The 27,638-nt window shown below is 37.5% G+C and overlaps 1 protein-coding gene across 1 annotated transcript in view; it reads left to right on the forward strand.

Moving 5' to 3' along the window:
- Window positions 1-27,431, forward strand: part of RPGRIP1L (RPGRIP1 like) — a gene marked incomplete at its 3' end in the record, with an annotated part of 96,779 nt that extends 69,348 nt beyond the window's left edge. The window contains exons 23-26 of the mRNA XM_082862796.1: window positions 10,537-10,720; window positions 19,262-19,346; window positions 24,689-24,822; window positions 27,319-27,431. Of these exons, the coding sequence (XP_082718922.1) occupies window positions 10,537-10,720; window positions 19,262-19,346; window positions 24,689-24,822; window positions 27,319-27,431 (516 nt within the window). The remainder of the gene's footprint in view (window positions 1-10,536; window positions 10,721-19,261; window positions 19,347-24,688; window positions 24,823-27,318) is intronic.
- Window positions 27,432-27,638: the final 207 nt, after the last annotated feature.

Genomic DNA, 27,638 nt, shown 5'->3' on the forward strand with positions numbered 1-27,638 from the left:
CGGACTGAAATTCAGTTCCACCCAGATACCAGGTTCTCTTGAACAACATGAGCTGGCATTCCCAGGTGATCGCAGTAATGATGTCCAGCAAAATATGTTTTAAAGCTTTGAAAAGCAAAATGCATAAAGCAGCTCACCACTTTTAGCACTCATGTATTACACGTGGTTAAATCACTTCAGAATCAAAGATGATATCCTATCAGTGGGTAGAGTAAGCCCCGCCCACTGTTTTACATATGGAAGCTTAAGCTAGATAACCAGAAATGCTGGATTACTCTCCTGATATTGATTGCCTTTAAAACTATTTTTTATATTTTGTAACTTAATTATCTCTTACTAATATACCACGGACTGGGCTTCCCTGGTGGCGCGGTGGTTGAGAGTCCGCCTGCCGATGCAGGGGACGCGGGTTCGTGCCCCGGTCCGGGAGGATCCCGCATGCCGCGGAGCGGCTGGGCCCGTGGGCCATGGCTGCTGGGCCTGCGCGTCCGGAGCCTGTGCTCTGCAACGGGAGAGGCCACGACGGTGAGAGGCCCGTGTACCGCAAAAAAAAAAAAAAAAAAAAAATATACCACGGACATCTTTCCATAGCAGTATACTCTATTTCTTTTTTTGCATATGCATAATATTACATTGTATAGCTGTACCATATTTATTTAAATAAGCACCTTTTGGTGGACCCTTTGGTTTCTATCAGTTTTTGCTAATACAGACATTTCCAGATTAAGTGCTTTTGTACAGAACATTTTTACACAAAATGTGTAGAAATTACTGTTTCCTCATATCACACTTCATGTCAAATTTATGAATAAGAAATATCTCACTGATGATTCCATTTAAAAAGAAGCAAACAAAAAGGTATATTTGTTCATACATAGTATATTTGTACATACATACATATGTATTTTTTTTTCACACACACACACAGTGTTTTATTTTTACAAGAGATAAATAAACTGACGCCAAGCATTGTAAATGGATGACCACAGTAAAAGCAACAATGATTGCAATTACCAAACACGAAACACACTCATACTGTGTCATAATAGTGACATTCAGTCCAGGAATCCTCCACTGTAACAGCTCCTTTACTTTGCAGTGATAATTGATTTGTATATTTTTTGCCTCTGAGTCCTTGTGGGATATATATTTTTTTTATTCAAACAGAAAGTCACAAAAATTATAATCATCCTCATCAGTTCACTCAGTCCCATGTAATTAATTTTTTTTCATCTTGATCTTTTGTTAGCACTTTTATGAATTCATCAGTTTTCCATTAGAGTTCTGAAAATGCTTATTCATTCAGTTCAGCAGTATAGTCAGTTACCAGAAACCTGTACTTGTCAGAGTCTTTGCCATGAATTCCTTGAAGATGAAACCCTTTTATAGGAACATTTTTGCAAAAGCAACAGAGTACACCCAGAACTGTCTGTAAATGACAAAAGACTTAAAAATGACCACAGTTAAAAATTTGATGAAAGTTCATGATAATGCAATTGACAAGGAAATTTACTTATTTCTGAGATATACATTTTAAAGTAATAACTAGAATTATGACTTATAACATTATACCAGAACATATAAGATTTTTAGAAATTTCATGTAATGTCTGAAACATTTATGTTAACATATTTCCATACAAATAACCCAAAGAAAGTTTAGTATTAGTTGTTTTTTTTGTTTGTTTGTTTATACTGCAGGTTCTTATTAGTCATCAGTTTTATACACATCAGTGTATACATGTCAATCCCAATCACCCAATTCAGCACACCACCATCCCCACCCCACCGCAGTTTTCCCCCCTTGGTGTCCATACATTTGTTCTCTACATCTGTATCTCAACTTCTGCCCTGCAAACCGGTTCATCTGTACCATTTTTCTAGGTTCCACATACATGTGTTAATATACAATATTTGTTTTTCTCTTTCTGACTCACTTCACTCTGTATGACAGTCTCTAGATCCATCCACGTCTCAACAAATGACTCAATTTCATTCCTTTTTATGGCTGAGTAATATTCCATGGTATATATGTACCACAACTTCTTTATTCATTCATCTGTCGATGGGCATTTAGGTTGCTTCCATGACCTGGCTATTGTAAATAGTGCTGCAATGAACACTGGGGTGCATGTGTCTTTTTGAATTATGGTTTTCTCTGGGTATATGCCCAGGAGTGGGATTGCTGGATCCATACATATGTATTTTTATATGAGCATACAGATATAACATTTAGGTTTATGTAAGCAAAGAAAATGTCTGGAAGTATATAATCCAAATACTGTTAGCAATCAGTATCTCTGGGACATGGGTCAGGACAAGGGTCAGCAAACTATGGCCCATGTGCCAAATCCAGCCCTCTACCTATTTTTATAAATAAAGTTTTATTGGAGCACAGCACACTCATCATTTACATATTGTCTGTGGCCACTTCACTGTGCGAGAGCAGAGTTGAGTACTTGCAACAGAGACCATATAGCCTGCAATGTGAAAAATACTTGCTGTCCAGCCCTTACAGAAAAAAATTTGCCAAGCCCTGAGTTAAAGAATGGGTGGAAACAAGGAACTTCTATATTTTACTTTTTAGGATTTATATTGTTGGATTATTTTTAGTGATGAATATAGATTGCTTCTAAAAAGGAAATAATTTGTTAGCTCATTCTGTACTAAAATGTTAAATAATAACTAAAGAACAGTTTAATATGAATTGTAGAAGCTTTTCTATAAATAGAAAGGGCCAACAAATAAAGGGTGAATCTTTTCTGGTTTAGAGCAGTGGTTCTCAAAGTGTGGTCCTCAGACCAGCAGCATCAGCATCTCCTGAGAATTTGTGACAGATGCAAATTCTTGGGCCCCACACTAGACCTAAGGAATCAGAAGCTCTGAGACTGGAGCCCAGAAATCTGTGCCTTGTCAAGCCTTTCAGGTCATTCTGGGGTGTGCTAAAATTTGAGAACCGCAGCTTTAGGGAAAGGCAGTACTTCTCACCATGGCTGCATATTAGAACCACCTAGGAAACATTTCTAAATGCCAGGGCCCAGGCTCCACTCAGATCAGTTAGATCAGAATTTTGTTTAAAACTCCCCCAGTGGTACTGATGTGCAGCCAAAATTGAGAACCACTGTTCTATAACATCTGTTCTCAATGATGGTGAAAGTAGAATAGCATATCAAAATAACCTGAAATTGAGGGTCATTTTTTAAATTCTCTCCTTCCTTCACAGTACTGCCATAGTAAGCCACTTTTAATGATGAAAATGTGTCATATCCCTCAGGTGTATTAGGACAGGAAAAAATATTCCAGTCATCGCTTTAGAACATGCGGTAACAAACTTCTGTAATTTGCTGACCATTACAGATACAGTAATTTACATGGTATATAAGGGAGACAGTGTTCTAAAAATAAGCATTCTTAACCCTAGCACGAGTCTGATCTCCATCACTGAAGTTTTCACTATTTATATTATTTGTTCAACGTAGTATCTTTTAACAGAACGTAATGAGAAAAGAAAGATTACTGTCACCAATGGAAACTGGATTAGGTTTGTTTTGTTTGTTAAAAACATTACCATTATTTGTGTGTGTGTGTGTGTTAATTCCCAATTTGGGAAGTGAAGTAGGGATCTAAAGTATCTCAGAAATAGTAAGCAGTATGTCGGAAATATGTATTAAATTACTACTTCTGTATTAATTGTTGTGTGTTCATTTTATAATGGTAGAGTATTCAACATGCAATGTATGATTTTTGTTGTTTTATGCTGTCATTGTATCTCAGCTGCTCAGGTGTCACTTAATAAATAAATAAATACTTAACTATTAAAACTATTAAAATGGAATAATCTCTGTAAAAAGAAAAAGAAAAAACATTATTACTTCAACAGTTGGAGTTTCTCCTTACTCTTATCTCTCCCAAAGAGCTATCATTTTTTTAAAAATCAAAGACTTTTCAGTCAAAACTTGTATGAAGAGTGGATTTGATTCCCAATCAAATTCCTTCTAAGTAGAAGCTTTGGAGCCTAGTGTGAGGTCTAGGGGACTTATTTCGAGTCTTTGAGATGACTGTGCCAGCCCCCAGCCTGAAGAAGAGAAGTTGTAAGAATCGCCATTAGTCGTTATGCAGCCTACCCTACTCACGTATGGCTCTGTCAATACCAATGGAGAGTTGGACTTTTTTTTTTATATAAATTTATTTATTTTATTTATTTATTTTTGGCTGCGTTGGGTCTTCGTTGCTGAGCACGGGCTTTCTCTAGTTGCTGTGAGCGGGAGCTACTCTTCTTTGCGATGCACGGGCTTCTCATTGCGGTGGCTTCTCTTGCTGCGGAGCACGGGCTCTAGGGTGCACGGGCTTCAGTAGTTTTGGCACATGGGCTCTCCAGCGCAGGCTCAGTAGTTGTGGCACATGAGTTTAGTTGCTCCGTGGCATGTGGGATCTTCCCAGACTCCGGGTCGAACCCGTGTCCCTTGCACAGGCGGATTCTTAACCACTGCACCACCAAGGAAGTCCCAGTTTAACTTTTTTTTTTTTTAATTTTTATTTATTTTTTTGCTGTGTTGGGTCTTCGTTTCTGTGCGAGGGCTTTCTCTAGTTGTGGCAAGCGGGGACCACTCTTCATAGCGGTGCGCAGGCCTCTCACTATCGCGGCCTCTCTTGTTGCGGAGCACAGGCTCCAGACACGCAGACTCAGTAGTTGTGGCTCACTGGCCTAGTTGCTCCGCGGCATGTGGGATCCTCCCAGACCAGGGCTCGAACCCATGTCCCCTGCATTAGCAGGCAGATTCTCAACCACTGCGCCACCAGGGAAGCCCCCCTGCAGTTTGACTTTTTGAACCAACTATTTTGAGCTTGTCTTAGAGCTCACTTCAATTAAACTTTTATTCTTAAGGGGCATAGACATAGATCATCACCTTCCATTTCCATTTTGTGTCTATTGTTTTGTTATAAAGTACCAGGTTCTACATACCTTGGCTCCTATAGGTAGGCTTTAATTATATTTATTTACACACACACATACACATATACAAAGTATTTTTATGCTGATAAAATAATACTCATGGAAACTTATATACCATTTGGGAAGTAACTTGATAATCCTACGAAGCTGACTTTCTCATACGTATCACCCAGCAATGCCAAGAGAACCACTCGCATACACAAGAAAACATAAAAGGATGTTCAATGCAACATCCTTTGTAACAGCAAAAAATTTTAAACAACTTAATTGTTCATCAATAGAGAAATAAATAGACTAGAGATTATATAGACAATATAAATGGAATTCTATACAACAGTTAATATTAATGAATTAGATTTTAATTATAACCATGAATAAATCTCAAAACTATAGTATTGAGTGAAGAAATTGCAGAATGCTTAATAGACAATGATACCATTCATATAAAATCTAAAAACAGAAAATAATATGTTGTTTATATATATATGCATACATAGTAGAAAATATAAAAGCTTGTTTGGGAATGATACACACCAACTTCAGGATAGTGGTTACCTCTGGGGGAAATGAGGAAGAAGGGGAAAGGAATTGGGAGGGGGCGCTTTTCCCTGTATCCGAAATATTTTATTTCTTCCACAGTAACAGCAAAAAGATTTAAATCAGATACAGCAAAAAGGTAACATCTGTTTAAGATGTTGAGTACTTGAATATGCCAAATTATTTTCTTTATAGTTTAAAAAGTTAAAGAAATGCTTATTCACTGTAGAATTAAGAATGAAATAAAACTCACATGCAATCTCACCATAGTGAGATTTAAATCTAACTGACTGAAGCAAGTTCCAAACCTTTATCAGAGGCTATTCTCAGTTAAGCAATACTGTGTTTAAGGGCTGTCAAGTTGAATTAGTTTTTAGAAGCCTAACAATCCAACCCCATTGTGGCTGCTGTGATGGTTGAAACCAGAGGAAGAATTCAGCATGATCTTCTGAAGTACAACATAAAAAATTTAAGCATGCCAATAAAAGCCCAAGTAAATACTATAGAGAAATATGGCCTAAAATGTGAATTATAACATCAGTCAGGAAGCAGTAGTGGAATTGAGCCAAAATCATGAGAACTCTTAATGTTTTTTTTCTCTGAGAGTAATACAAGCTGTCATCACATTTCTAGATCATTCAATCACATAAAGTATAGTGTCCATCTATACAGACAACTAAAAAGAAGTTGCACACAGTTCTTATCTGAGTGATTTCTGTTACTGCTGTTCACCACAATCAGAAATTTTAAATGCTCTTTTTATATGTTGATGCTGACATCTCGCTAACTAGGGAAGCTAATAGGATAACTGGCGAAGAGGACACAAACAGTACTGAGAAGTAGCATCACACCTAGTAACATGTTCACACGCATAGAAAAGAAACAAAACAAGAAAAGCCCAAAGCCTGTCCTGGCTGGCTAACCTATGTATGAGCAGGGTGTAATACAGAGGTGTGACCAGTTGTATTCCTCTAGTAATCCTGAACATTATTCTGCATCCGTCTAAAAGGCTATGTTTCAGTCGCTGTCATTTGAAACAGTATATTGTTACCCCTTCCTGTTCTCCTAATTGAAATTTTTTCAGTATTTTATTATGAAAATTTTCAAACATACAGAGAAGTTGAGCTCACAACAGTACCCTACCCCTAGATTCTACAAAATTGATCGGTGTTTGTAATCGTATTATTTAATTAAAATCTAGAATGGCAAGATTTCTATACATTTTTCAACAGTTAATAATCACCAACTTCCCAAAACGTAGTAGATACAATCAATATTTGTTAAAGGTGAAAACACTAATAATTGCAGCCTCACATATTTCTGGCAATATATAAAAGATATTCTGAATAGATAGAGGACATTCAGCGTCCCTTGACTCTATATCATTAAGTATTTATTGAGAGCCAGATCCTAGAGAGGATGTTAAATAGCAAAAGATGAATAAGTTATGGTCCTGGCCTCCAGGAACTCACAGTCTACAGAGAGGCACATATGTAAACAAATCCATGCAATACAATGTGACTAAAAAGTGCAGTGAGGGCCCAGAAGAGGAAGCAACTCAGTCTTGGAAATCAGTAATGCACTCATAAAAGGAGTACATGCATGGCCCAGGGCCTCAAATAAGTGGAATTTTGTCTGATAGAGAAGATTTCAGATGCAAAAGCTCAGCAATATTAACAGTACACCACAGGTCTGGGGAAATGGCGAGAGTGTAGGGTAATTGGTTTTCAAGCAGAAATGTGATACCTGATTTGTTTTTAGGGAAAGAACTCTGCCACCAGAAGAAGAGTTGAGGCTGCAGGCAAGCAAGTAGACAGGCAGGAGTGCCTCACCTCTCTTACAGCCATGAGAATGGAGCCTTTTTTTTTTTTTTTTTTTGAGTGTGTACTGCATAATCACACCAGTGATGCAATAAGCAAGATAATAGTCCCTCTATAACTGAACTTAGAGCCTCGTACCACCCACCTGTCTGCTTACAGTTCTGCCAACCAGTTATTTTTTATGATTCCTTCTGATTTCTCCCTTCTTACTCTATAAAACTACTTTCTACTACTAGGAAACTGTTGAATTAGTTCCTTCCTCAGATCATGTGAGAACATAAAGAAGGAGTTTCTCTAGAGATAAAAATGAGAAAAAAAGAAAAAAACGCATCTTGTTTTGTGTTTATATCTCCAGTAGCTGACACAGTGTTGAAATATCTTAAGCTTTCTGTAGCTCAGTGAAACATTGAAATATTTAGGAAGTAAAGTGAACAGGAATGAGTGATCTATAGGATATGGTGGATGTGAAAATGGAGATTTGCAAGAATGGCTCCAGGGTCTCCTGGTTCTGGGTGACCAGGTGGATGGTGATGTCATCACCTGAGATAACAAATATCTAGAGGATGAATGAGACTGGGGGAGAGAAGAGATCATGAGTTCATTTCTGACAGTAAGTTGGAGTTGTCTGCTAGTCAGTTGATGTGCTTCTTAATGTTGAAAATCTTCATATATAATCTAGTTGAACTTTTGATTCACAGAACCATGAGAACAACCAGAATTGTTCCAGCGTTGAAAAATAAGTTGGCTAGCCCAATTAGCCAAAATTTATAATGTTTAGAAATTGTTTATTCAGGGTGTGCTTCCCTAGATATATACTGTTTGGAACTTATCCCTTTTTGGATTTATTTTAGCTTGATTCATGTAGCATCAAAGGAACAAAGAAATGATAACTAATAACTCTGTCAGTTAAGTTAGAATTAAAAAGGACATGCTAGAGGTAATGAGGCTGGGTCAGGGTGGGGGGAATAACAGAAAAAAAAAGAAAAAAAAATCTAGACCAGAAAGAAGATAGACATCCTAAAAATAATTTTAAAGCTTTTTTTTTCTTTTTTGGTTCGTACAGTAGGTTTTCTTTTGCTTTACTTGGTTTCGGTATTTTGTTTGTCTGACTGTGATCCAAGTATCTACATTTATTTAGAATTCTATTTTGTATGTAGGCTTATTTGACAGCCCAAGTTCGTTCTTACAGTAACGCAAGTTTTCATATGGGGATTGTACAGTTAATATATTATTAATTTAAAAACCACTTAAATAAATTTTGTTCCCCTGCTATTTAAAAGTTAATTTGTCTCTTCATTGGGTTCTGTGATAAATTTTAAATTCCTCTCCTCACAATGTAGAAATAACCATGTATACCTCTTTTGCCTTTTTATAGCTATTTTCTAAAAATGATTCTTTTGTGCAGAAGCAGGAATGTTTTATGCTATTGTCATAACAATTCTAAGTTTGTCAAATTACAAGTTATGTAAAAGACTTAATTATGCACTGTGCTGCAGTTGAGCCAGAATTATAAAATATGTGTGTGCGTGCTATTTTGACAACCACAATACATTTTAAGGAAAAATAATATCATTTAAAATACTTTCTTTACCATGTTAGTCTTCGGCAAGCAGAGAAGGGCTTTTCTGAAGTGAGATTAGACAATAGAGCCAACTTCATTTTTTATGCACGTGAACGGAGAGGGCTTGAGGTTATTAGTTGAAACCGAGTAACCTTTCCAGGCTTTCATCTCTTTCTTTTCAAATTTGAATATGAAAAGCATATTCAAGTCAAAGACCATCACTTTAATGACATTTGGCAGTTATTTGATTTATTAGGTTTTAGAAAAAATTTTCCTTTAAATATTTCATCATACTATGCTAATCCTAGTAATATTGCCAGCTGCAGCCTTGTACCTGTATTAGTGGAGACAGAATGGTGTGGAATTTTCTCTGTCATCCTAGTAAAATTTCCATGAATCTACTGAATAATAAAATAACCTTATTGAAATATTCAGATTTAGGTTTTTAGTTAAAGTGTCTTAGAATACATAATAAAAGAAAATGTCTTTTGAAAGAAGGGGGTAAAATTACTTCATCAAATATTGAGGGGGTTTGCCAGCAATGGAAATTGTTCTTTATGGGAATATTTTTACAATAGGGTACCTATGCTTTTCAATTTGATTAATTATATTATATACTTTGAAATATCAAAATAGTAATCACTATGGTGAATTTACATACTGATTTACATCTGACAATGAATTCCTAAAAGTTGGTTATATAAGCAGGTCTTAGTATCAGGATTTTTAATTATTATTTTAAGTTATATAATTTATAGTAGGATGCCTCTGAATTTAATAAAGAGAGATTTACTAAGGGGGAATAAAGAACAAATTTTAAATTGTAAACATTTAAAATCAAATGTAAACATTTAACCGAGGAATTATCTTAGTGTGATCTAATTTTTAAGTCATAGTCCATCATTTGTTTTAAATTATTACTCAAGGAAACATATGTGACTCTCATATAATGTTTGTGACACCAAAATCTATTAAATAAGGATTGAGATGAAAATTACACAAATACATATTTTTAGTTAATTCTGTAAAAATGAGATAAAAATAGATTACAAGAAAATGGGTTAAATTCGATAAAAATTTTCTTTCTTTTGTTTGAAAACTTACTACTTATTGAATGAAATATGTTATGGCAGAATATATAAGTGAATGAACTGTAGCCCTAGTTAATATGGATTCGCGTAGCTACTTATGTTAGCATAGTAGCTATACAGTATTCAACAGGCTTTGATCTCTGAATAACCAAAACTTTCTCAGGTACCGTAGAGTAAATAAAAGCAGTGACAAACATGTATTTCATTACATAGTTTGAAACAAGGCCAACTGGTACATGTCATTCTGAAAGTAATCGGAGATGAAGATCTCATAATCTTCATTCCTGATGGACTACTAGTGGGGTATTTATAGCCTCAAATGTAAATCAGGAGACTATTGCCATGACACTGTTAACTTCAAACCCTGGGGCATTAGAAGCTCATTCTCCCTCTCTCTGTCGTGAATAATCTATCATGTGTAACTAGACAGTAGGGTACAATACCTTCCAAAAAAGAAATCAGTGAAGGCCACTGCCTTTATGTTTTATTTAAAATTGATAGTGGAAAAGAGTGAAGGATTTTTTGTTCGTTTTATTTGTTCTGTATCTTTTTTTGTTTTTGCTCTTTAAAACAGCCATCAGAAAAAATTCGGATTGAGATCATAGCTCTAAGCCTTAATGATTCTCCAGTAACTGCAGATGATACTATCCAGCGACTATTCATTGAGTGCCGATTCTACAGTCTTCCTGCTGAAGAGACACCTGTGTCACTTCCAAAACCCAAGAGTGGGCAGTGGGTCTACTATAACTATAGCAATGGTAGGTATGGTATTTATAGTATAAACTTTTGTCTATGAAGGAAGGAAGCCAAAGGAACAGGGAAAAAGTACATTTCTCTAATGTTCACATAAAATCATGGAAGTGTTGTCAGAATAGATTAATAAAAGTCAAACCTGTAGCATAAGGATTAAGAAATTAAATTTAAGGTACAGTTGGCCCTCTGTATCCATGGCTCCACATCTTCAGATTCAACTAAAATACGTTGGAAAATACTTGGGGAAAAAAATTCCAGAAAATTCCAAGAAGCAAAACTTACATTTGCCATGCATCGGTAACTATTTGCATAGTATTTACATCTATTTATATGATAGTAAGTTTTATAAGTAATCCGAGATGATTTAAAATATACAGGAGGATGCGCACAGGTTATATATGCAAATACTACACCATTTTATATAAGGGGCTTGAGCACCCTCGGATTTTGATATCTGCGAGGGTCCTGTAACCAATCCCCCTCTGATACTGAGGGACAGCTGTAATGCTACAGTTAAAAGAAAACGAAAACAGTGGGAAAACTATGTTTCTAGATGTTCCTGCTATATCATAGAAAAATGCCACCTGTGTCTACAATTGAATTTAATCGAAAAATATGATATTTCAAGGAGAATAAAACTACTAGTTTCTTTATCATATGATTCTAACAATTTAATGGCCTAATTATTTCTGCATTTCTGCTCAATGTCATCACATAGATGTTTTTACAATATACATGTATATCTCTCCCAGTCTCTAGATGCTCAGGATTTTAATTGAGTGATATAAGTTCTTAAAATACTTTTTCATTTTCTACCCACACATCCCTTCATAGCAGTAGGCAGGTGTTCTCTTTTAGGGCTTTACCTATCAGCTAGTTGATATGAAAGTCTGCTAGACCAGTATAGACCCAATAGGCACCCTGTAAATTCTTAGATCAACCAACCTTAAGACGTTTTTAAGGACAGTATATATCAGCGTATAATTAGAGGGGAGTAAAAAGATCATATCAAGCTGCCATGACCCTAAGTTAAAAGTGCTTATTAAGCTCTTCAAAAACCCTATATGAAAACAAACCAGAAAGATGGAGTGTTGCATTATCTTTAGCAAAACAGGCCATCTCATGCTAGTTGAACACCAATATTTTTTCCTCACTAGTTTTATAAACTTCTTTTTTTTTCTTTTTTTTTTTTTTTTTTTTTGCGGTACGCGGGCCTCTCACTGCTGTGGCCTCTCCCGTTGCGGAGCACAGGCTCTGGACGCGCAGGCTCAGTGGCCATGGCTCACGGGCCCAGCTGCTCCGCGGCATGTGGGATCTTCCCGGACCGGGGCACGAACCCCTGTCCCCTGCATCGGCAGGCAGACTCTCAACCACTGCACCACCAGGGAAGCCCTATAAATTTCATTTTAATCAACATGTATAATCATTCTATTGTACCACTAGGATTACAAATGCTCATGGTTTGTTTGTTTGTTTTGCAGTTGGCATTTTTAGAAACATGCTCATTGCTTGAAATAGTAATCATGAGTATCCAGAGATCTGGTCTAGTCTTCCTCGTATCTACAGTTCTTACTAGTTACGAGAACTTGGGCAACGTGTTTCAATTTCGTGATTCCCTGTCTTATCTGTTGAATAAGGTGCTAAGAACCCTTCCAGCTCAGATTCTATAATTCTGTGATAACAGGTGGGTTGAGAAGTCACATGGGAAATAAATAACGTGGTCAGGACAAGAATCTGATTTCTCCTTCCTGTCATTGACTTGATCTAATAGAACATTTCCAAAAATATTTTCTCAAGCTTCCTAGAGATCTTTTAACTGCAAAGTATCAGAAAAGTAAGCCATAATTACGATATTATTAGTAATGAAAAAACTCTTTAGTCAACTAATTTTTTTAAAAATATTCCTCAAATTTTTTAAATTATTATTTCTTCTTTTTTTTTCTTCTTTTGGCTGCGTCAGGTCTTAGTTGCAGCACGTGGGATCTTTCCTTGCAGCGCACAGGCTTCTCTCTAGTTGTGGCGTGCGGGTTTTCCCTCTCTAGTTGTGGTGCATGGGCTCCAGAGCACATGGGCTCTGTAGTTTGCAGCGCGCAGGCTCTCTCATTGAAGCACGCGAGCTCAGTAGTTGTTCAGTGTGGACTTAGTTGCCCCATGGCATGTGGGACCTTAGTTCCCTGACCAGGAATTGAACCCACGTCCCCTGCATTGGAAGGCGGATTCTTTACCACTGCACCACCAGGGAAGTCCCTAGTCAACTAATTTTAACGAAGGTACCACCCAAGAAAAGAGACAAGCCCTTCTGGTTTTTGTATTATTCGTTGTAAAGGGCAGCAGTAGACTGTTTGGTTGGACTGACAACAAAATTGTTTTTTAGAAATTGGTTGTACATTGAGACACTTGGCCATGCAGCAGAACAGAGGTTTCCATTTGCTTAAGGAGCAATGCAAATCATTCTTTGGATGAAACCTGTGACACATGCTCAAGTATCCTGAATTTTGTACATTCTCACATGGTGACCTAGGTCTGTTTGAGGCTTTTTGTTGGTTTATTGGTTGGTTGGTTGGCATTGATTTGGTTGTTTTAAATGTTTTCCTTTTACTGCAAGATACCCTACTATCTAAATGGTATTTTAAGAGTTGCTTATGTTTCTAATGAATTAGTCATTTGATATCAACAAGAAAACCAGTAATCTATTAGAATTTAATTCATTAGAAGTGTTTACTGTACCTTTCTGCAGCTTCTATTCCTACCTATTGAGATTTGACTATATAGAATTTTCAAGGTTAACTGAAAATAATTTTAAGGATATTTATCTGATGGGAAGGGAGAGGACTGTACTTTGTGCTTAGAAGCAAATTAATGCTGTTTTATATCTACTGTATCTGAAAAAATGAAGTCCTAGATCATCAGCAAATTTGAGAAATAACATTAACCTTGGAGAGGGTTTATTTTTCACTTAAGTAGGACATACTGAAAGTGTTTATTTTTAAATTACTATGTTTGCATCTCCTTCATTGCAGGAGAATCTCCTTGAATCTTTGGTTAATAAGTAACTATCTCACTCATCTAATTATTGTAATGATTAACCATTCACTTGTTATTTGATATAAAAGGTCAATGTAAATGTAGGCTTACATCTTCCAAATCTTATTAAATGTTAATGAAAGTACTTTTATTTCCAAACTGACGTTTTAATTGAGACAGAAAATTTAAAGGACAGTTAGTACATGCTGGCTTCTATCTGAACACCATACCAGGCGAGAGGTTAACCAAACCTTGCAATGATTTTTACCCTGCATTATGACTTGAGTCTATTCAAAAGGGATTTGTATACTGAGGCCTAAATTAGGTACATAAAATGAGAGGTTTAGACTAGTGATCCCCAGGATTATGCATAGCCTGATTCAGTCTCTTTATTAAGAGGTGTTAATACCAGTTTCACATACAGGAAATATATATCTTTTTAGGGCTACTAATAGTAGAAGAAAAAAGAAAAGAATCAACGTTGAATTAACTTGCTAGACACTGGTAGCAAGAACAAAACATTTGTATTTTATTGGGCTTGAAAAATTTGCTTGGAGAACGCTGAGAAAGCAAGAAAATAGTTTGGAAAAGAATAAGATTAATGGTAGGTCTACAGAATGTTGTCTGGGCTGAATAAAGTCTTCTAGGGAGTTGACAGTGGGAAGAAAAAAGATTAATGAAATCGTCCAGAGTTTTTATGAGACTTATACAGATCTAGGCCTTTAGTCTCTGAGCATTGAATGGTCTATCTGTTGGAACAATTAAAGTTTAATGCAGAAGATGAAAAGGATGCAGAACTTTAGATTTTGTTACTAATGGGAGGAAAAACTTGGCAAAGGTAAGGACTGGGGGGATGATAACACTTCAACACAAAAGTTATCTTCAAGGTTATCAACCCTTTATATAATTAAACCATCTGCTTCTGCCAAATGACACTGATAAAGAAAATAAGGATTTCTCCAGCCTGCAGAAGTGAGGGATGTGTTTTTAATGGTAGACAATTCAAGATCAACTCAAGTATTTGGACTACTGGTTTGTATCTTGTTTGAGACACATGCTTTCAGTAAATTTATGTCAAAATCTAGCAAGTCCTAAACAAATGGGATTTCTGATGAGAATGAAAGGTAGATAGCTTAACTTTTGGAGAGTTCTGATACATTTCATAATCACCAGAATTGCTTTTTAAAGGATGAATTTCAAGTTTTGAAATTGTAGATTTTTTTTTTAACCATCTAATTCAGAACACCAAATGGATGTCCTTGGGATCATGACCTAATTAGAGGTAACCAAAGTGTCTCTATCTCCCACATGTTTGACACAAAAAAAATGTTTACTAGTTCCTGATCCTTCTCAAAAATCAGGCAAAGGAGTGTTGGGGCCAAACGTTGGTTCTCAATGGTATCCTGACCAGCAGCAGTAGCAGCTGGGAAGATATTAGAAATGCAAATTCTCAGGCCCTACCCCAGACCTACTGAATTAGAAATTGAAGGTGAGCTCAGTAATCTGCATTTTTAACACATCCTCCAGGGATTCTGATGCGCATTAAAGACTAAGAACCATTAGGCTAGATTAAGATCCCCAGTCTAGGCCCTGTTTGTGCAAGCAGGAGAGCTGTGTAGTTCTAACTTGGTACACTTTTGGAGAACCAAACTCATCAGTAAGTAGCTTGAGTTTTTTCGAAAAGGAATTTTTTTTTTTTGAAGTATAGTTGATTTACAATGTTGTGTTAGTTTTAGGTGTGCAGCACAGTGATTCAGTTATAGATAGATAGATAGATAGATAGATAGATATCTTTTTCAGATTCTTTTCCCCTATAGCTTATTACAAAATATCCCCTATGTATAGTCCCCTATGCTATACAGTAGGCCCCTGTTGTTTATCTATTTTATATATAGTGGTGTGTATCTGTTAATCCCAAACTCCTAATTTATCCCTCCCCCTACCTTTTCCCCTTTGGTAACCATAAGTTTGTTTTCCATGTCTGTGGGTCTGTTTGTTTTGTAAATAAGTTCATTTTGATCTTGTTTTTTTTTTTGATTTCACATGTGAGCGATATCATATGATATTTGTCTTTATCTGTCTTACTTCACTTAGTATGATAATCTCTAGGTCCGTCTATGTTGCTGCAAATAGCATTATTTCACTCTTTTTAATGGCTGAGTAATATTCCATTGTATATATGTACCACACCTGCTTTACCCATTCATCTGTCGATGGACATTTAGGTTGCTTCCATGTCTTGGGTATTGTGAATAGTGCTGCAATAAACATTGGGGTGCATGTATCTTTTCGAATTATAGTTTTCTCTGGATATATGCCCAGGAGTGGGATTGCAAGATCATATGGTAACTCTATTTTTAGTTTTTTAAGGAACCTCCATACTGTTCTCCATAGTGGCTGTACCATTTTCCATTCCCATCAACAGTATAGGAGGGCTCTTTTTTCTCCACACCCTCTCCAGCGTTTATTATTTGTGGAAAAGGAATTTTTGAAAGTGTTTAGTCAAGAGAACTGGTTAACATACCTGGACCAGATGTAAATATCTAAAGCAATATCCCTTTAAGAAAGAGTGAAAGGAGGGCGAGATGGCCTCTCTTGATACAGCAATGGAATTCTCTCTCACATCCCAGTCTGTGCTAACAACATGGTTGCAGTTTAAACAGCAGGAAGAGCTCTGGCTTCATGTGGAAGAAGGAGAAGGTATAGCATGGAGGTTAAGAAGGCAGGCCATGGGGCAGACCTCCCTGGATTCAAATTCTAGCTCCACCACTTTCTAACTAGGTAACCTGAGGCAAATTACTTACCTTCTCTGGGTCTGCTTAATCATCTGTAAAATGTGGGTCAGCATGGTTCTTAACAGATGTGATTGCAGTAAGGAAAGTATTGAGTGTAGTACATAGTACATAATAAACATCGCTCAATAAATGGTGGCCATCACTATTTTTATCTTTGTCAAGAGAATAGGATATACAGTGTGCTGGTCAACTGGATGAAGCAGAAGGTGTCACAACTATACCATTTTTTTACCAATTTCAATGGTAAAGATTTTTTTAAAAAAAAGTTAAACATAGAATTGCCAAAGATTTAGCAATTGTACTTTTGGAAATGTACCCAAAAGAATTAAAAGCAAGGACTCTGACAGATGTTTGTACACCATGTTCATCACAGCATTATTCACAATAGCCAGAAGGTGAAACCAACCTAAATATCCATCAAAAGACAAATGGATAAACAAAATGTGCTGTGTTTGTATGTATGTGTGTGTATGTGTATATACATGTACATACAGGAACATTACTGAGTCTTAAAAAGGAATGAAATCCTAACACATGCCATAGATGAACCTTGGAAACATTATGCTAATTGAAATAAGCCAGACACAGAAGGATAAATATTATATGGTTCTACTTATAAGAGGTATCTAGAATAGTCACAGTCATAGAGACAGAAGGTAAAATAGTGGTTACCAGGGGCTGAGAGGAGGAGGGAGTAGGAAGTTACTGTTCAGTGGGTGTGGTTTCAGTTGGAGATGATGATAAAGTTCTGGAGATGGATAGTGGAGATGGCTGCAAAACAGTGTGAATGTACTGAATGCCACTAAGCTGTATACTTAAAGATGCTTAAAATACTAAATTTTATGTTATGTATATTTTATCACATTAAAAAAATTTTTCAAGCTGTTGAGATTCATCAGAACTGGTCTAGTTTAATTGAAAGACTATTTGGATGCTAGACGTTGAATTCAGTCTTTTTTTTTTGTTTTAAATCACTGAGATTACCCTTGTCTTCAAGCAATGTAGACCACTATAATTAACAACACTGTATTGTGTATTTGAAAGTTGCTAAGAGAGTAAAAAAAATTGTCACCATTTGAGGTGATGGATGTTAACTCACTATGATAAACATTTTGCAATATATACATATATCAAATCATTATGTTGTACACCTAATATTTGTACAATGTTATATGTCAGTTATATCTCAGTAAAACTGAGAAAAATTATCACAAAAGAAATGTAGGCCAGTATGGCTTAAAAGTTTTAGAACTCTGAAGTCAGAAAGGATATGGTCTACCATATCTTGAATTGGTAATTAACAGCAAAAACAAAAAATTCCGATTTGGAAAAAAAAAGTTCAAATTTAGCTTGGTGTACTGGTGGCCAAATGAGGTCCCATCTCCCAGCATTAGTGGAAAAGCATGACTTTTTTTAAAAGCATGCCTTTCTAGCATTGATAAGTAAAACACTATATTTACAAAATTTACAAGAACGCTTTGTCCTTTATGATTCCTGTAAATCTCAGTAACCTGTATCATCGGTCACATTTACTAATATGGTATCGTGCAAAGAGCAAAAAGCTAAGAGCTGCTGTTTGACCTTGGTTCTTCCTTCTCTTAAACTACCAGCCCACCTCCACACAGACCTTTGTGCCTCACTCAGTGCCCAGCACGTGCCATCCCTGGCCCTCGGCTAATATTTGCTCAACTAGCCAACGATTAAATGAGTTGATAGCATCATAATTTGAGATTGAACTCAAATTGTCCAGGGAAACATTCTCAGTATGAAATATGTTTGTTCCCAACGTAACCTGGCTTTAGAACTGTCATGGTATCTTTTCACCCTTTGTGTATTTTTGATCAGGGATTATCTCTAAATTGAGATCTGGTCACAGGAGAGACTTTAACTCCAAAATGGCACCTGAAAAAGAAATGTCTTCAGAAGTTAACGCATGGCGGAAAGGCTACCGAGCTGAGAAAAAGTAATCAGAATGAAAATTAGAGTGTTCACACTCTGAGATGCCATTTTCCCAAAGTGCAGACATTTACAGTTTCACGTGTTCACTGTCTTCTTCCTGGTGGGTCTTTAGATGAGTTACCTAATCTTATATTTCAGCCAAGTAAAGTCTAACCACACTCCTGCATGCCAGCGTGAACCTTTGAAAACCAAAGACAAACTTCACACCCTAAAAAGCCTCTCTCTCTCCCTTCCACCACAGGTCTATGCCGTACCCCCACCCAACCACCAGCAAGCGTCAGTGTGTGGATTTCCTCAACCCATTGCGCTAGGATGCCTCTTTTATTGCATGTTGTGGCAGGAGAGAAGGATTAAATTACCAGGGCTGTCAGGAAGGACAAGCTCTCTGCCATACATTATCATATCACTTGCTTCTTGGGTGAAAGAAAATGCAGTAAATCCCTCAAATACAAAGCAATAAAGACCGCTGGCTTTTACTGTCACGACTGCCACTGCCATTAACAGGCAGTGACAGCGATGTGGCACTCTTAGATGTTGCTTGTATCTTTTCTGACAGTGTGCACGTAAACCTGCCAGTGACATGACATTAGATCACATGACTATTCAGATTTGATTCTGGTTTCCAGCGCGGCTTTCTTTTCCCTTGCGTACAAGTGAGGTGGTATGACTTGCGTCTCTAAAAACAGGTATTTATACAAATACAGAATGGTACTAATGTAGCATATTCCTGAGTGACTTCTTGTGGATTTTTTTTTTTTTTTGGTTTAGTGATCTACGTGGATAAAGAAAACAACCAAGCCAAGAGAGACATCTTAAAAGCTATACTACTTAAACAAGAGATGCCTAATAGAAGGTACATTTAAGCATTCTAAATTATCTGGCGGTTTATACAAAGTAGATCTCTGTAGCGTGGTGTGGTGGGGAAAGAAAAGCACAAGATGAGGAAGCAGAACACCTTACTTCCCTGATTCACTCAGTGTCCTTGAATGAGTATGTGACCTCTCTGGGTCTCTTTCCTCCTAGAAATATCACAGCCCTGCCTACCATACAGAGTAACTGTAAAGATCCTATCGTGCTTTGCAAACCAAAAGACTGTACAGTGTAGTATATAAAGTATCCCATTGTCAGTCAGGTATAAGTGTAAAGCACCTAACAGTGATTGCCCCGAGGGGGCGCTCTGGACTCAATGGCTGGAATATAAATTCTTGTTCTATCACTTACTAGCTGTCTGACCTCAGACAACCACCCTGTGCCTCACTTTCTGCATCTGTAAAATGGAGATAATACAGGGTGGTTGTAAAGATTAAATGAGATGATATGTGTAAGATGGATAGAATAGCGCCTGACACAGAGTAAGTGCACAGTAAGTATTCATTGCCGTCATTATAAGCAGGAGTAATATTATTATTTGTAATAGCTCATCAGCCTTTCATACTAATTTTTACCTCACTAGCACTTTTTAATAGTTCATCATTTCATGTTATTTTTAATGCTTTTGGGGGGCAAACTTGAACAGGACACTTTGCATTTTTGGTCAGTAGAGAAATTTTACCCTTTCGAGAAGGAAAAAAACCTGATCTTAATAAATTCTTGCTGGACTTCCCTGGTGGCGCAGTGGTTAAGAATCCGCCTGCCAGTGCAAGGGACACGGGTTCGAGCCCTGGTCCGGGAAGATCCCACCTGCCGCGGAGCAAGTAAGCCCATGAGCCACAATACTGAGTCTGCGCTCTAGAGCCCGTGAGCCACAGCTACTGAATGAAGCCCATGTGCCTAGAGCCCATGCTCCGCAACAAGAGAAGCCACCGTAGTGAGAAGCCCGCTCACCGCAACGAAGAGTAGCCACCACTCGCCGCAACTAGAGAAAGCCCGCACACAGCAACGAAGACCCAATGCAACCATAAATAAATAAATAATTTTAAATAAATAAATAAGTTCATACTTTTGATTGAGCTCCCATCCATGCAGTCTGAGGAGTTATTTAAGTGCTACCCATCAACCCCTGAGCTGGGGCTTCGCCAACGCCCCTCTGCTGGCTTGTTCCCGTTGGCCTGGGTGGACCCGTTATCTCCCGATTGTCCTCTTCTCCTTGCCTTTATGGCCCATCAGTGACAAAGCCTCTCACTGCCTCAAACCAGCACTTACCCGTCCCCCACCTGAGAAAGAGACTGAGGTTCATCTGTTTCCTAGACGTCAGGAAGTGAACATTAACGACATTATATTTTTCAAAAGAGCTTCCAAACTAGCATCTGATCTTCTGTTTCATGAAATGAAACTGAAATTCTTAGCTCTTAGGATCTGACAGTGGCTTTTTCTTTAACTCCTTGAAATACATGTATTATTTCCTTGGATTTTTTTTTTAATATTTATTTATTTGGCAGCGTCGTGTCTTAGTTGCAGCATGCAGGATCTTCATTGTGGCACACAGTCTCAGTAGTTGCGGTGTGCGGGCTCTCTAGTTGTGGCATGCGGGCTCAGTAGTTGCAGCACTCAGTCTCAGTAGTTACAGCACGTGGGCTTTCTAGTTGTGGTGTGTGGGCTCTAGAGCACGTGGGCTTAGTTGCCCCACAGCATGTGGAATCTTCGTTCCCCGACCAGGGATCAAACCTGTGTCCCCTGCATTGGAAGGAGGATTCTTAACCACTGGACCACCAGGGAAGTCCCTCCTTGGATCTTGATTCTGAAGAAAGAGTAGGAAAACCCTATTAATTGCCCTGAGGTTCTGTTTTTCCCAGGACGGTAGATAATCACTCAGGTTTACCTACTTTGTATACTTCAGCTTCTTTCAAGGCCACCTCAAATACCACTGGCCCCCTGGGATATCCCAGGTCACTAGTGATTAAACGGCACTGGCCATGTCATCTACTTCTCTGTGGTCAAGAAGCTGGGTCATCACTGCCCAGAACTGAACTTTAAAAATAAAAAAAAAGTCCACCATAGCTGTAATGACTCCCACTCTCCCATCATTGTTTCCCTAAAAATTTTTAAATGCCCACAGAGGCACAAATGTTCATGTCATTTTAGATACTGCAAGAGGCACTGCAGGTGCAGAGTGACTGGCTCGGGGCTGATGACAGCTGAGGGCTTGGAGCGCCGGCCACGTGCTCATCGGACTGCCAGGGGAGGGATGGGGCCATCATGGGAGAATAGCCCTGTCCCATTTCTCTCCTTTGACAGTATCATTTTCTTAAGGGGAAAAAAAAGGAGTTTACATTTACATTTTTCCACAACCAAAAGACAACTGTTATTCCAGTGAATGTTCTCACCTTTTTTAAGTACTCTGAGGTCACATTACTTAAAGTACCTCCTAGTTTATAAGAATTCATTTTCTCAGACAGTAGCCCCCTTGAACATTGGTGATAACTTATAGAGCCACAGTTAGATAAGTTTGGCCAATCTTCTCTGACACACATAAGATGATGTGCATTGTATAATGAATCACATATAGTACCTTTGCATTCGGTCCCATGCTATATTTGCAAATATACAAGCGTCACTTTAAAAGGGAGGCAACACATTGAAATGGGAGTCTGGAAATTACTTATTTGAAGTCATGGTTTTGACACCGACTTAAGGTTCCTTTTTGGTTTCATTTCTTCCCTTTCACAGTGTTCTACTGTACAGATCCAACTTAACTATCAGCACTCCAGTATGTAAAACTCACAGGTGAGCCCTTAGGCTCTTCTATCCTGTTTCATATAAAAACGAACTATTTCAGAATGAGGAAAGAATGAAAACTGCTAAATGATCTAAGGAGTTTCAGTGCCTTCTGGTTTCCTAAATGACAGCAGGTTACGTTTGAGGTCTAAATCTTGAGGCCCAGCCCAAGGCCTGCCTTCTCCAGTCAACCTTCCCCAAATGAGCCAGCCTTCAACTAGGACTTCCATTTTGCAGTTCATGTAGTAATTCAACAAATATTTATGATCCCTACCTAAGTATCAGGAACTAAAATGCTGAACAAGAGGATATCTTTGCACTCATGGAGTATACATTCCACTGAGGAAGACAGACAACAAGTAAACAAATCAACCAATTACATATTACAATAGGTACTAGGAGAAAGCTAAACAAGCTGTTAAAATGGAAAATAACATAAAGGGAATTCCTGGCGGTCCAGTGGTTAGGACTCCGCGGTACCACTGCCAGGGCTGCGTTCGATCCCTCGTCAGGGAGCTAAGATCCCACAAGCCTTGTAGCGCGGCCAAAAACAAAAAGTAGGAATAAAAAAAGTAATAATAACATGAAGGCAAACCGGAGGAGATGACATTTAAGCTGGTTAGTGAAGCCTCTCCAGCACGGAAAGCAAGGTTCCATCTCTTTGTTTTGGCAGGGTTCAAGGTAAGATAAGATGTGTCTGTGTGTGTCCGTGTATGTGTATGTACAGTTTAGCTGAAGCCAAGCTGTAGTTTTTAAATTATTTTAGTGTACCTTCCTCCCTTTAGAGCCTAACTTTAGTTTCTTAATTTTGTATTTGACATCTCATTTTGCTCTCTATAGAATCTAAACCAGAAATATTGCATGTTTTGTTTTTAGCCCTTTCTCTGGCACTTAGAAGGGTTTTTTTTTCTTTTTTTCTCAGAATTCTCATATATTCAGTGGAGGTAATGGTATGCATTTGTAAAGTATATAGATAATTATCCTTAGATATGAGACATTATATAAGGATAACACTTAATATTACTACAATCTTGTAGCCTCCATCCTTTCTGTAAGTCTTGTGGGTGTAAAATGTGTGTCAAATATCACTTCTAATTCCTTCTTTTCTAAGTATATTCATTTTAGGACAATATCTTTCATCATCATTCTTCTTGTTTAATGAGTGATACAGTCATTGTATAATTTGGTTGTCTCGGTTTTCAATTGAGACAAGCCTTTCCCATGTATTCTTTTTCTCTTCCCTTAGAAATGTAGAAGCTTAAGGAGCTCTATCTAGATTAAAAATAGTAATAATAAAAGAGCAAACATTTACTCAGTGCTTAATGTGTTCCAGGCACCATTTACATGTATCATCTCATCCAATCCTCACAAGAGCCCAGTGAACCATTACTATTCTACAGATAGGGAAACTGAGATCAGAGAGGTTAAGTAATGTGTACAAGGTCACACAGCTAATTAATAGGAAAGCAGAAATTTGAACCCAGAACGGATGCCCTTCAACCACTTAATCTTAATTTATCTATTTTATGCATCATATAAAATATCCATCTTTCTATTTCCTGATCAGAATGTATTGCTATGGAAAAACAGGGACTTAGTAAAGAAATGAAATGTTGAATACTTTTAGCAAATTATTTTAAAATATTGTCATGTTTACCTGTAAACATTTGGAAAGGATTTTAATCGTGCATATTTTTCAAGGCATGACATCCCAGAGACTTAGGTTTTTACCTAACAATGTTATCTAAGAAACAAGTTTCTTGTTTTGTTTCTGATTTGGGATGGATAGATTTTGAAAATGGTTAAAATGGTCGTTTACAAGCATTCGTGGTTTAAGCTATGCTGCCAAGACATATCAAAAGAGTACTTAACTGTAAATTCCTGTCATTTGGTCAGTCCAAGTGTGTTTGGCCTCAACACAAGCCACTAATTCAAATCAGTTCCATCAGAACCCTCCAATTATATGTCTAAAAGTAAAATAAAACTTGGATGCTATGACTGTAAGTTGAAAGATTGCTGAACTAATACAAACATTTCGTATAGCTATTGGGTAGAGCTACAACATTTAGCTAACATAATTAAGAATATATAGAACACAGTTGGTTAAATTGCTTAGTAGAAACTCCAAAGTTGTGCATTTCTATAGAAAATGTTGCATTTCTGTTGAAAAAGCTGCCCTAACCTCCCTGGTCTTTATTCACTTGATCCTTTTAGCCTTAAAAGTAGACATGTCAAAATATGATCAGATAATGTATAATAGAGTGAACATCTGGTTCTTCTCTTCGCCTAGTAATTTTCTCAGATTCTAGTGATAAATGATAATCAGTGCTTAGAAAAGTGAATTAGTGTTCATGTGAAGTCTGGGTGTGCTATAATAATTCTAATCGTTCATATAATAACTTATATAATTTTCTTTTTATTGGAATAATTGGAAACTGAGATTTCACAGTTTGTGATAAAAACCCATTCAGGAGTTTTGTTTCATTTGTGATTTTTTTTTTCTCACTTTGTAGCGATGTTCTGTGTTCTTTCCCTTCTCAGCGTTCGCTTCACTGTGGTCAGTGACCCTCCAGAGGATGAGCAGGATCTGGAGTGTGAGGACATCGGCATTGCTAACGTTGACCTCGCCGACATGTTTCGGGAAGGGAGAGACATCATCGAGCAAAGTATTGATGGTATGGGTGGAAGTATTGCTCAATCTGTACAACCAGCAATTGCTGAAATCCAAATTCTTTATTAAAACCTTCTTTTTGCTGGCTGCAAGGACGTTGAGTCACACACTAGTTGAATCCTTTGCGACTCAAGCTGATGTTTTGTTGAGGCTGGAATTTCTCCCTACATCCCCCCCTTACCCTCCTTCTCTGCCTTCCTTTGAATCAACAGAAATTTAAAAATAATTAATTGTGTTTCTCAAGGAATTATTCATTTTGTTAGTATTGTGGGGCGGGGGTTGTGGGGGACAAAAATGTGGCCATTGGATTTTTTTTTAATGTTGTTTCTAGAAGCCTCATGCTGTCAACCCTTATTTCAGCTAAGGCATGTTATTCTGAGTGATCATTACAGTGTGTTCTGCAAGGCTTCTCTTTACTTCAATGTTACAGTCCGGTGATATAGTCACTGCAAATAACTGAGTAGTTTTGGTCACTTGCTTCTCATCAGGATTCAGGGAGGAGTTAGGGATTCCTGACAAAAAGTGCTCTTCTAGATTTTCACCTCACCAGGTGTGAGTCCCAACAATGCCTAATTTCTACCCCTTATCCTTATATAACATATTTAGAACATGCTGAAGGCACTGTACTTTATGAAATCAAGACTTTTAAAAATAATAATCAGGGATGGCCTGGGCTGTACAATAAATGAAGAAACGAGGCTGAGTCCTAATCTCATTTCTTAAGTCAGCAGAGCCATCCATCACTGGAAAAATGTACACGGTTTGTTTACTCATTTATTCATGCATTAAATGAGCACTTAACTGAGCACCTCTTAAGTGCCAGGCACTCTGCTTACACCGTAGTTCAGCTGTGGTTCACATGTCAAGCTGCTTGTCCTGGATGTGTGTCAAGTGCTCAAAAGTCAGGATCAAGCCAAATAATTAACCAAATTAGACCAAGTAACCAAATTAGAAACCTATTCTGGGAAATTTTATAAACTATACATATCACACACATATCACAACTTTGGCAGGCACAGAAGAAAAAGATGAGAGGATTAAAATACGAACCTAAATCCTATTAAAAACACCCAGAACCAAGAGAGTCTGACAGAAATGTTCAAAATTATCTGTGCTTTAGATTCTTTATCTTTTCTACAGTCAGTGCTGTTTCAAAAGCCATCTTCTCGTTCTGCAAGACCACAGATGATCATATTGGTCTGATAGAGACAGCTATTGTGGCCTTGTTCTGGGAAAGAGTCAGAAAATTAAACGCTGGTAAGGTTAGGTTTTTAATGCGTTGCTCTGTGCCAGACATAGAAGTGAGGCGTTCCAAAGAAGAGGTGAAGGCTCGGCAGTGCGCTGGGGACCATTTGTTCCCCTGCAATCTCCCTGCCTGCTCATTTCTCCACCTAAGTCTTTGTATACTAAGTTTTATTTGAAGGTTTCCTTACAAATTTTCTTGGAATTAAACACACACACATATTAAAAGTTCAAGGAAAACCACGAGGAAAATACATAGGAAACTATATAGACTCATAAGTGCTGTCAAGACTTACAAAGTCCAAAATTCTGGCCTGGAGTCACTAGTAGGTTATCGCTGTTCACAGAGGGTTGGGGTCTGAATCAGCATCCCATTTGGCCCCCACCACTGAGCTCAGAGAATTATCAAACAGTCTGCCTTTGATACACCACTAAAGCTGTGCCTCCTTCCCAGAAAAGCCCACAGACGCTCAAAATTTTGCATCTACTTTCTTGCAACATCAGTTCATAGACCCTCAAAGCCAATCCATAGACCTTAAGATTCTGGGTCTGCCATTTTAACTTTTTCTAATTTCACATATAATCTATTTTAAATGGATTGTTTTCCTTAGAAAGACAAATAACCATTCCAGGGGACTTCCCTGGCGGTCCAGTGGTTAAGACTTCACCTTCTAATGCAGAGGGTGCAGGTTCAATCCCTGGTCGGGGAGCTAAGATCCCACATGCCTTGTGGCCAAAAAACCAAAACAAAACAGAAGCAATATTGTAACAAATTCAATAAAGACTTTAAAAATGGTCCACATCAAAAAAAAATCTTTAAAAATATAAAAATAACCATTTCAAATAATGATCATGTAATTTCTTTACAGTAAGTTGCCATTCTGATATTTGTTAACACGGTATGTTAGAACAAATTCTTCGTTGTCATATCTTGATCCCTTTTAGACTTTTATTTCCTACTAAGAAATTCTGATTCTGTGAGAATCATTATCCTATAGCCTTTCCACTGGATAAACTTCAGGATTAGATCATTAGTTTTAACTCTACAAGCAATATGTATACATACATACAGTACATCTGAAATGTGTATACACACTCATACACACATGACAAGCTTTGATTTTTAGATTTCTGAGATACCAGTGAACTTTGGACTTCTGTAGAGCTGTTTTCATCTTTTCAACTACTGTTTCAGCTAGGCTCTCTGAAGAAAAATCTGTTGAATGATATTAACACTTTTCTGCTATCTTCTCCCTAGTTTTGGATGCTCGAGCAGATGGTGGAGGTATTGGCAAGCTCAGGGTAACTGTCGAAGCACTCCATGCCCTACGGTCTGTCTACGAGCAATACAGAGATGACTTGGAGGCTTGAAAGAAACTGCTCCAGAGGCATCTCCTACTCCTGAGTAAATGCTGACATGAAAGCACTTAGATGAGATTTTCGTAATTACTCTGGTGTATGTCATCTATAATTCATGAGAAGCTGGGAGGGAGGAGGCCTGGGTTTGAAGTGTTCAAGTTTTGTATACTTTTTCCATTTGTTTATTTTTCTATTCCCTCCTTCCCATGACTGCCACCC

Source organism: Leucopleurus acutus, assembly GCF_964270905.1.
Source record: "Leucopleurus acutus genome assembly, chromosome: 20".
In the NCBI taxonomy this organism is placed as follows: Eukaryota; Metazoa; Chordata; class Mammalia; order Artiodactyla; family Delphinidae; genus Leucopleurus; species Leucopleurus acutus.